This window comes from Procambarus clarkii, chromosome 63 (assembly GCF_040958095.1).
Source record: "Procambarus clarkii isolate CNS0578487 chromosome 63, FALCON_Pclarkii_2.0, whole genome shotgun sequence".
NCBI classification, from domain to species: Eukaryota; Metazoa; Arthropoda; class Malacostraca; order Decapoda; family Cambaridae; genus Procambarus; species Procambarus clarkii.
In genome coordinates this window covers 783,075-795,213 of record NC_091212.1, presented here as the reverse complement: position 1 = coordinate 795,213, position 12,139 = coordinate 783,075, and the positions used below count along the sequence as shown (strand labels likewise).

Sequence of the window (12,139 nt, the reverse complement as noted above, 5' to 3'; positions counted from 1 at the left end):
TATATATAGTATCTTAGTGTCTGTGTTTATTGTCACCATACTTACGTAACAATAGAACCGTTACAACGAGAAGTGGGCTGTGGATATTTTTGGATAGCTTGAAGATGTATATCTAAAGGTGCTAAGCTTCCACTGCCTATAACATGACCAAGGTATTGTACTTTACCTTTAGTAAACGTGGACTTGCCCAAATTAATGGTGAGACCAGCCTGGAGAAGCTTGTAAAATTGTCGTTGTAGTCGGTCAAGATGTTCTTCCTACGAGTTGGTTGCTACAACGATGTCGTCCAGGTAGGCATAGGTGTTGTCAAGATCTTGGATGACGAGGTTGACAGCTCGCTTGCCATATGGTTTGGGAACCCAGTATGCATGGTGAAGCCCAAGGAGACTCACAGGGTGTAGCTAATCCATTGCTGAGGAGATACTTTACTTCTGCGAACATGGCTTCTCTCTTCTGTAGACTGATGCAGTAGTAAGGTTGACGGATGGGCATCGTATCAGGAAGTAGTTGGATATCATGTTGCACTAAATTACATTCCTGTGGAGTGTCTTGAAACAGTTTTTTATGCGCAGATAGTAATTTAATTAAAGGAGCACTATTATTAGTGCTTTCTAGGTATTTGGGAAGATCTTTTAAAATCTCACTGTTAGACTTTATGGTCTCGATGGTATTTGTACCATCGGATGGAGAGGTAGCATGGTATGCATCGCTGTTGGGATATCTCTCGGTAAAAGCGGATACAGATACTGACACTGGTGGTGGATTACCTTGATAACTCTTGAGCAGGTTGACGTGGCAGAGTTGTGCCTTGCGACGCCGGTCCGGAGTCTCTAGAATGTAGTTGCTGTTGTTCTTACATTCTTTGATGCGATAAGGTCTTGAAAATTTACTTTTAAATGGAGAGGTTGGGATAGGAAAATAGGCTAGAACGAAGTCTCCTACATTAAACTTTCTTACCTTAGTGTTCTTGTTAAAGTGTGCTTTCATCTTATGTTGGGAGGTCAGTAAATTAGCACTAGCAAACTTATGTAATTGTTCAAGTTTATGTCTCAAGTTTTTAAGAAACTGAGGCACATTAAGGGAATCACTGAAGGTGGTTGACGTCAAGGAATCTTTAAAAGCTTTAAGAGGACTACGACATTTACGACCGTAGAGCATCTCATAGGGCGATACTCCAAGGGACTCATTAGGAAGACTATTGAAATACACATAAGGAGACCTAATTGCTTATCCCAATCCTTCTCGGTATCAATACAATATTTCTTTAACAAAGACTTAATGGTTTGATGGCTACGTTCCAGAGATCCCTGTGAAGCAGGATGATATGGACTGGAAAAGACTTGGGTGATGTTAATTTCCTGAAGGGTTTTCTTAACCAACTCACTGGTGAAATTAGTTCCACAGTGTTCCACAGTCACTTTGTATCTCCTTCGGGAAACCATACTGAGTGAAGATCTTCAACAGATGCTTGACAACTGTAGCAGCCATAATATTCTTAACGGGAACTGCTATTGGGAACCTGGTTGTAGGACACATTATAGTGATGATGTACATGTTGCCTGCGTGGGTTTTTGGTAAAGGCCCAACGCAGTCGATTACTAACCTGGTAAAAGGTTCAGAAGGCACAGAAATAGGGATAAGTGGTGCTTTGGGAATACCTACATTTGGTTTTCCCTGCCATTTGGCAGGTATGACAATTGGTAACATAGATCTTGACATCTCGTTTCATGCCTGGCCACAAATAGTCTTGTAAAAGGGAATTATAAGTTTTATGGGTCCCATAATGAGACATTGGGCCATGAGCTTAAGATATGATATCTTTTCTTAATGATGTTGGAACCACTAGTTGATTCACATCAGCCCAATCTTCCTCTGCCATAAGCTTACTGGGTCTGTATCTACGATACAATAATTGATTAGTGTCTATATAAAATTCTCGAATGGCATCGGTCTTAATCTGTGCTTGATAGAAAAAAGGGGTTAGTAACAAATCTGCTTGATGTAACTTACGGAACTCCAACTGGTTGAGATTAGGAGGGAGGCCTCGCACGTCTTGAGGGACAGCTGCTGCTACTTGTTGTGGTTTAGCGGCTTGAACACGGGTAGTTACTCGAATAGACTAGGAGATGTCTGCTGATTCTTCTGTCACGGTTACCTCTTCCTCTGCTGCAAAAGTCATAGCGGGATCTTCTTCCGTGGCTGAGTCACATACCTGGGGTTTGTCGCAGATGATCAAATTGGTGGAATCTTGATGGTTGGATAAGTCGTTGCCCAGGAGAAGTTGAATTTCTGATATGGGGAAAGTTTTTTCCCGAATAGCAACTTGGACCTTTCCACGAATGAATGGACACTCCAGGTAAACTGTGGCGAGCGGGTATGATGTAGTTGCAGTGAGGTCAGTGATCAGGACAGTTTCTCCAGTGTGCAGCAGCTTGTGACTTGAGGTGCAGCAGTTTTTAGTAGAATAGACTGCAGCGAAGCTGAGTCCCTCATGATGCGTATTGGGCTCTTACCCTCGAAATCTTCACCATTGGCTGACACCGTTCCTGGATACACATGTCTGTCAAATAAAGCAAGATCACTAACAGGAACATTTACATGTAGTACAGGCTTGGTAGGCTCAGTGGGTGGATGCTTTGGCTTAGTTGAAACTGTACTAGTGGTTTTACACTTAGGATTTGGACACTGTTCAATGAGGTGTCCATATGTTTTAAAGTAACGACAGTAAAGTGCATAGTTAGTGTCTTTACGACTTACTTTAGGTGAAGCTTGACTGGACCAAGAGGATTTACTGTAACCTGAGTCAAAAGATTTATGAATTAAACTGTAAGTATCAGCTAACTGTGCACATTTACTGAGGTTCGTCTCTCCCTTATCTGCAAGATATAGGCGTATGGGGTTTGGTACTCTGCGGGTAAACTCTTCCATTAGTATTAAATTGATAAGTTCTTGAAATGTCGTCACCTGAGCTGATTCTAACCATTTTAAGAAATACCTGGTTTTGGTCTGCATATACTCCACGTAGGTTCTTGTTCACGGGCACGTTGTAGTTCAGCTTCTTGGTGTTGTAGCTGGCGTTGTTCTCGTTCACGGGCTAATTCAACCTCTTGTCGCCTCATCTCCCGTTTGTGTTCATAGGCAGCAGCTTCCAGATGTGCTAACTCGATTTTTAGTTTCATATGTGTGAGTGGGGTTTTATCAGCAACTCTATGTTCATCCTGCTGCTCTGGACAAACATCTGTCGCATTTGTGCTCCTCACGTGTGCCTCAAAGAATGAGGTTATTTGATAAAATACCATGCCCAAGATTACCAACCGAGTGCCGGCGGGGGGATGGAAATAGCCTCGGCTACCATCTTCTTTTGTCCGGTCGTGTCGGTCGAGTGGTTAAGGGATCCTGTACGCCAGCAGAGTGCTCCTGGCAGTATGGGTTCAAGTCACTTCTGGGGTGTAAGTTTTCAGTTATATATATCTTTATATATATATATATATATATATATATATATATATATATATATATATATATATATATATATATATATGCGAACAAGCCTGAATGCTCCCCAGGCATATATGCAACTGAAATTTCCACACCCCGGGATCCGGTCGCCGAGCGGACAGCACGCTGGACTTGTGATCTTGTGGTCCTGGGTTCGATCCCAGGCGCCGGCGAGAAACAATGGGCATAGTTTCTTTCACCCTATGCCTCTGTTACCTAGCAGTAAAATAGGTACCTGGGTGTTAGTCAGCTGTCACGGGCTGCTTCCTGGGGGGGGAGGCCTGGTCGAGGACTGGGCCGCGGGGACACTAAAAAAAAAAACCGAAATCATCTCAAGATAACTCCAGAAGTGCCTCGAACCCATACTGCCAGGAGCACTATGCAACTAGTGTACAGGAGGCCTTAACCGCTCGGCCATCAGTGACCGTACAAATAGAGGTGATAGCCGGGGCTATTTGAACCACCTCCCTGACGGCACTTTCATGGTAATCTTGGGGTGTCACTCCCGGGGTATGGAATTTTCAGTTGACATAGACAACGCCAACTATGGGTGGTGGTGTGATCGTAGCAAATGGCTCAAGATTCCTACCATGGCTAGCAAGTGAGGGCATTGTGGATGACTTCTGGTGAGGTGGCGACTCACGATCAGCGCCATCTGTTGTGCTACAGAGCACAATGTCAATGTCCCCAGTGCATTTGTGTTACTTCCTGGTTTTACCAGTACCATCCATATAACTGATGACATGTCTGTGTCCACATAGGTGACGTTGTGCAACAGTGGTACTGAGGCAGGCAGTTTACCTTGGGGAGCCTAAGTTCTCCCGACCTAGTCCCACCAGACGACTAAGTAAGCCGCCGCCGATCAGAAGCAGAGTGTGTTGTCTGCTATTGGAGTAGCAGTGCAAAAGATTGGCATATTCCGGGACTGGCTAAAAGAAGAGACGAGCGACAGTGAGGTGCTTGTTGAAGAGCGTGGGCATGTCACATGCCCAATTAGGGACTGTCAGCCCCAAAGATCTCAGTATATAGGCAAGACCACAACGTCTCTTTCTCGGTGATTAAAAATGTACAAACAACAGGGCTCAATCAAGAAGCATATTATCTCCTCAAACAACCAGACCATCACTAGAGAAATCTTAATAAGCAACACAGAATTTATCGACAAGTGCAACGACAACAGGAGACTCGACATCAGTGAGGCCCTACACATCAAAACGTCAACACCAGCAATCAACAGCCAATTAACACGTAATTACATTCTATCAACTTCAAGACCCTGAATCAACAGAAAAGCAAGAAGATGAAACACGCAAAGTACCCATTGATTTATGTTATATCGCCTCACCCCAAAAAATTAAGAGTATGTTAAAATGTCTATACCCATTAATGTGTGTCCTAACAACTCACCCAAAAACATTTGTCCCATCAACTTACCCAAAAACGAATATAAGCATGAACAGGGTATGTAAAATTGTCTTCGAAAATGTAAGAAGTGTCTTGCGAAACGCTTTTAGGCATCAGACCATAAATAAAGTGTGAAAATGAACTTTGAAGAACTAATTTTTCAATTACACTCGACAGTAAAGAAAAACAAAAGAAATATTGAGAAGAATCGTGTTAGAATCATTAATCTTACCCTTTCGGTTATATTCAACAACACACACACACACACATATATATATATATATATATATATATATATATATATATATATATATATATATATATATATAAATATATATATATATATATATATATATATATATATATATATATATATATATATATATATATATATATATATATATGTCGTACCTAATAGCCAGAACGCACTTCTCAGCCTACTATTCAAGGCCCGATTTGCCTAATAAGCCAAGTTTTCATGAATTAATGTTTTTTCGTCTACCTAACCTACCTAACCTAACCTAACCTAGCTTTTTTTGGCTACCTAACCTAACCTTACCTATAAATATAGGTTAGGTTAGGTTAGGTAGGGTTGGTTAAGTTCGGTCATATATCTACGTTAATTTTAACTCCAATAAAAAAAAATTGACCTCATACATAGAGAAAAGGGTTGCTTTATCATTTCATAAGAAAAAAATTATAGTAAATATATTAATTCAGGAAAACTTGGCTTATTAGGCAAATCGGGCCTTGCATAATAGGCTGAGAAGTGCGTTCTGGCTACTAGGTACGACATATATATATATATATATATATATATATATATATATATACATATATATATATACATATATATATATTTATATATATATATATATATATATATATATATATATATATATATATATATATATATATATATATACATATATATATATTTATATATATATATATATATATATATATATATATATATATATATATATATATATATATATATATATATATATATATATATATATATATGTCGTACCTAGTAGCCAGAACTCACTTTTCAGCCTACAATGCAAGGCCCGATTTGCCTAATAAGCCAAGTTTTCATGAATTAATATATTTTCTCTAAATTTTTTCTTACGAAATGATAAAGCAACCCATTTCATTATGTAAGAGGTCAATTTTTTTTTATTGGAGTTAAAATTAACGTAGATATATGACCGAACCTAACCAACCCTACCTAACCTAACCTAACCTATATTTATAGGTAAGGTTAGGTTAGGTAGCCAAAAAAAGCTAGGTTAGGTTAGGTTAGGTAGGTTAGGTAGACGAAAAAACATTAATTCATGAAAACTTGGCTTATTAGGCAAATCGGGCCTTGAATAGTAGGCTGAGAAGTGCGTTCTGGCTACTAGGTACGACATATATATATATATATATATATATATATATATATATATATATATATATATATATATATATATATATATATATATATATATATATATATATATATATGTCGTACCTAGTAGCCAGAACGCACTTCTCAGCCAACTATGCAAGGCCCTATTTGCCTAATAAGCCAAGTTTCCATGAATTAATTGTTTTTCGACTACCTAACCTACCTAACCTAACCTAACTTTTTCGGCTACCTAACCTAACCTAACCTATAAAGATAAGTTAGGGTAGGTTAGGTGGGGTTGGATAGGTTCGGTCATATATCTACGTTAATTTTAACTCTAATAAAAAAAAATTGACCTCATACATAATGAAATGGGTAGCTTTATCATTTCGTAAGAAAAAAAATTGAGAAAATATATTAATTCATGAAAACTTGGCTTATTAGGCAAATCGGGCCTTGCATAGTAGGCTGAGAAGTGCGTTCTGGCTACTAGGTACGACATATATATATATATATATATATATATATATATATATATATATATATATATATATATATATATATATATATATATATATATATATATTAGTATATTTTGGTAGCAGTCTTTCCTGTAGACATATATTATTAAATATGACCGAAAAAGTAAGATTAATAATTCTAACACGAATTTTCTCAATGTTTCTTATATTTTTTTTTCACTGTTGATGGTAACTGAAAAATCAATTCTCCAAAATTCATTTTTATTTCTAGTCTGACGCGACACTTGAGCGCGTTTCGTAAAACTTATTACATTTTCAAAAACTTTAGTTTACACACACACAACTATAACTGAACAGAGTTTAAACAGCTTCGATATTTTATACCTGCATTTGGGTGAGGTGATATGTTACAACAGTTTTGGATGAGGTGAAAACCAACTTTCAACACAAGACAGAACACGAAACAATGGGTATAATATTTTGTAAGTTAAGGGGAAGAGTGGAAGTAACTGCAAAGGGCCTATTGGCCCATATTTCTTGATGCTTCTATACTGGTGCTGAGTCTTGAAGTGCGTAGAATATAGTTGTGCATTAATTGGCTGTTGATTGCTGGTGTCAACTTCTTAATGTGTAGTGCCTCGCAGATATCTAGCCACCTGCTATCGCTGTATCTATCGATGATTTCCGTTTTATTTTTTAAGACTTCTTTGGTGATGGTCTGGTTGTGGGAAGAGATTATATGTTCCTTAATGGAGCCCTGTAGCTTATGCATCGTTAATCGCCTGGAAAGAGATGTTGTTGTCTTGCCTATATACTGAATTCTTTGAGGCTTACAGTCCCCAAGTGGGCATTTGAAGGCATAGACGACATTGGTCTCTTTTAAAGCGTTCTGCTTTGTGTCTGGAGAGTTTCTCATGAGTAGGTTGGCCGTTTTCTTGGTTTTATAGTAGATCGTCAATTGTATCTTCTGATTTTTGTCTGTAGGGATAACGTTTCTATTAACAATATCTTTCAGGACCCTTTCCTCCGTTTTATGAACTGTGGAAAAGAAGTTCCTGTAAAATAGTCTAATAGGGGGTACAGGTGTTGTAATAGTTGTCTCTTCAGAGGTTGCATGGTGTTTCACCTTCCTTCTTATGATGTCTTCAACGAAACCATTGGAGAAGCCGTTGTTGACTAGGACCTGCCTTACCCTACAGAGTTTTTCATCGACTTGCTTCCATCCTGAGCTGTGGCTGAGAGCACGGTCGACATAAGCGTTAACGACACTCCTCTTGTACCTGTCTGGGCAGTCACTGTTGGCATTGAGGTACATTCCTATGTTTGTTTCCTTAGTGTAGACTGCAGTGTGGAAACCTCCGCTCCTTTCCATCACTGTTACATCTAGAAAGGGCAGCTTCCCATCCTTCTCCATCTCGTAAGTGAAACGCAACACAGAATTCTGCTCAAATGCCTCCTTCAGCTCCTGCAGATGTCTGACATCAGGTACCTGTGTAAAAATGTCGTCAACGTACCTGCAGTATATGGCCGGTTTCAAGTTCATGTCGACTAAGACCTTTTGTTCGAAGGTACCCATGTAGAAGTTTGCAAACAGGACACCTAGGGGAGAACCCATGGCGACCCCATCTACTTGCTTATACATGTGCCCATCCGGGCTCAAGAAGGGTGCCTCTTTAGTACAAGCTTGGAGTAGTTTCCTCAGAATATTTTCTGGTATGTCAAGAGGAGTACAGGCTGGATCACGATACATGTAATAAGTTTTACGAAACGCGCTCAACTGTCGCGTCAGACTAGAGATAAAAATGAATTTTGGAGAATTGATTTTTGAATTACCTCAAACAGTGAAAAGAAGTGTACAAAAGATTGAGAAAATTCGTGTTAGAATTATTAATCTTACTTTTTCGGTCATATTTAATAATATATATATATATATATATATATATATATATATATATATATATATATATATATATATATATATATATATATATATATATATATATATATATATATATATTAGTATATTTTGGTAGCAGTCTTTCCTGTAGACATATATTATTAAATATGACCGAAAAAGTAAGATTAATAATTCTAACACGAATTTTCTCAATCTTTCGTACATTACGCTTCACTGTTGGAGGTAAATCAAAAATCACTTCTCCAAAATTCATTTTTATTTCTAGTCTGACGCGACACGGGCGCGTTTCGTAAAACTTATTACATTTTCAAAGACTTCACAAATAAACAACTGATTAGAACTTACGTATCTCTGATTTTATATCTACATTTGAGTGAGGTGGGAGGGGTGATGTGGCATTAACACAAGACAGAACAACAGGGGATATTAATAGGGTATTAAAAGTATCAACACAAGACAGAACAGAAACAATGGGTATTGAATAGAAGTGTTTGTAGAATGCCTATTGGTCCATATTTCTTGATGCTTCTATATTGGAGCGGAGTCTTGAGGTCGGTAGAATATAGTTGTGCAATAATTGGCTGTTGATTGCTGGTGTTGACTTCTTGATGTGTAGTGCCTCGCAAACGTCAAGCCGCCTGCTATCGCTGTATCTATCGATGATTTCTGTGTTGTTTACTAGGATTTCTCTGGCGATGGTTTGGTTATGGGAAGAGATTATATGTTCCTTAATGGAGCCCTGTTGCTTATGCATCGTTAAACGCCTAGAAAGAGATGTTGTTGTCTTGCCTATATACTGGGTTTTTTGGAGCTTACAGTCCCCAAGTGGGCATTTGAAGGCATAGACGACGTTAGTCTCTTTTAAAGCGTTCTGTTTTGTGTCTGGAGAGTTTCTCATGAGTAGGCTGGCCGTTTTTCTGGTTTTATAGTAAATCGTCAGTTGTATCCTCTGATTTTTGTCTGTAGGGATAACGTTTCTATTAACAATATCTTTCAGGACCCTTTCCTCAGTTTTATGAGCTGTGGAAAAGAAGTTCCTGTAAAATAGTCTAATAGGGGGTATAGGTGTTGTGTTAGTTGTCTCTTCAGAGGTTGCATGGCTTTTCACTTTCCTTCTTATGATAACCAGAAAAACGGCCAGCCTACTCATGAGAAACTCTCCAGACACAAAACAGAACGCTTTAAAAGAGACTAACGTCGTCTATGCCTTCAAATGCCCACTTGGGGACTGTAAGCTCCAAAAAACCCAGTATATAGGCAAGACAACAACATCTCTTTCTAGGCGTTTAACGATGCATAAGCAACAGGGCTCCATTAAGGAACATATAATCTCTTCCCATAACCAAACCATCGCCAGAGAAATCCTAGTAAACAACACAGAAATCATCGATAGATACAGCGATAGCAGGCGGCTTGACGTTTGCGAGGCACTACACATCAAGAAGTCAACACCAGCAATCAACTGCCAATTATTGCACAACTATATTCTACCCACCTCAAGACTCCGCTCCAATATAGAAGCATCAAGAAATATGGACCAATAGGCTTTCTACAAACACTTCTATTCAATACCCATTGTTTCTGTTCTGTCTTGTTTTGATACTTTTAATACCCTATTAATATCCCCTGTTGTTCTGTCTTGTGTTAATGCCACATCACCCCTCCCACCTCACTCAAATGTAGATATAAAATCAGAGATACGTAAGTTCTAATCAGTTGTTTATTTGTGAAGTCTTTGAAAATGTAATAAGTTTTACGAAACGCGCCCGTGTCGCGTCAGACTAGAAATAAAAATGAATTTTGGAGAAGTGATTTTTTATTTACCTCCAACAGTGAAGCGTAATGTACGAAAGATTGAGAAAATTCGTGTTAGAATTATTAATCTTACTTTTTCGGTCATATTTAATAATATATATATATATATATATATATATATATATATATATATATATATATATATATATATATATATATATATATATATATATATATATATATATTTTCACACACATATATATAATACAGGCTGTCCCCACCAAAATGAATTAACTAAAATAAAAAAATTAACATTAATGCTCCTGACTCCTGCAAACAATTATTGGCACCAACACATGATTCGTATTTACTTAAGATTAACTTGGAAGTGCTGGACCTGCACCTGAATCAGCTGAGCCAACTTCCCCCTCTGAGTGTGGAGCCTCTGAGAGCACTCCAGATCCTTCACCTTCACTGGAACACCTTGGTGGAGCTGCCTGTCCTCATCAACAACCTGCACCTTCATGAGCTTCTCGTCAACGGCAACGCTCTCCTGGAGTTTCCTAAGTACATGTTCGGGAACCTCACCCAGCCTCTCACCTACCACTTTGTTGTGAGTTCCGCTTGCTAATAGTATTGTATTTATTCTATAATAATAATGAGGAATTTGTCTTTGTCACACAAGGATTCCCTCTCCATCCAGGCTAAGTGGCTTTCACATTTCCATGATGAGAATAAACTGGTTATAGCCAGTGGTAGGCATCCTATTCACGTACAAATGTAATAACAAATTAAATACTATCTGTTTATTTTGAAAATACCTATCTGTTGTTCTTAATGCAATTTCTGTTATTCCGATCACCACTTAATAATTGTGTTTCTACTTTTTAATTTTTCTATTTCAGTTCTTAAGTGTTTCTGATCACATTTTCTTTTAAGTTATCCCACTGAGTTTTTTATTGTTAGCCATTGTTTATCACATTATGGCCGGAACACTTTGCGTATTAGTGGCTTTAGGCATTGTGCTGGTCGTACCTAGGAATCCTACACAGTTCTTGTATCTTATGTATGTATGTACTTCTGCCTAAAAAGATTATTATTATTATTGGGAAATTGAGCTCAATGCTCAATTGAGCATTGAGCAAACACATTCAGTGTTTGAATGAAGTTGAAGGAAAGACCTAGTATATGTGTAAGTGTTTTAAAAATAAATTTTCGGATGCAACCTACACTCTTTATCAAGGTGCTGTAAACAGTGAACAATGTGCTGTGCGTGCAATGTGATGTGCTGATCACGTACGGAAATGCGTGCTGTATCTTGGGAACACGCCCGGAGGTGGGGCGTGATGACCTCATCATGGATGAAGTCTTCAGACAGTGATTGTTATGTGTGTGTGTGTTTTCCGTAAACTGTAACACACTTTAATCAAATTAATAAACAAAAATAATAGGGGTGGTAGGAGAAAAAAATATTTATGTATATATATATATATATATATATATATATATATATATATATATATATAAATGCATAGACGACGTTGGTTTCCTTCAAGGCGTTTTGTTTGGTGTCTGGGGAATTTTTCATGGGTAGGTTGGCCGTTTTTATGATTTATGTTCTGATTTTTGTTTGCAGGGATAACGTTCCTAATAATAATATCTTTCAGGACCCTTTCCTCTGTTTTA

The 12,139-nt window shown here is 37.9% G+C and overlaps 1 protein-coding gene across 1 annotated transcript in view; it reads left to right on the top strand.

The window, feature by feature from the left end:
- LOC138354468 (leucine-rich repeat-containing G-protein coupled receptor 5A-like) overlaps positions 1 to 12,139 on the top strand; it is an 83,336-nt gene that overhangs the window by 58,063 nt on the left and 13,134 nt on the right. Inside the window, exon 3 of the mRNA XM_069308667.1 lies at positions 10,830 to 11,066. Coding sequence (XP_069164768.1) covers positions 10,830 to 11,066 — 237 coding nt within the window. The remainder of the gene's footprint in view (positions 1 to 10,829; positions 11,067 to 12,139) is intronic.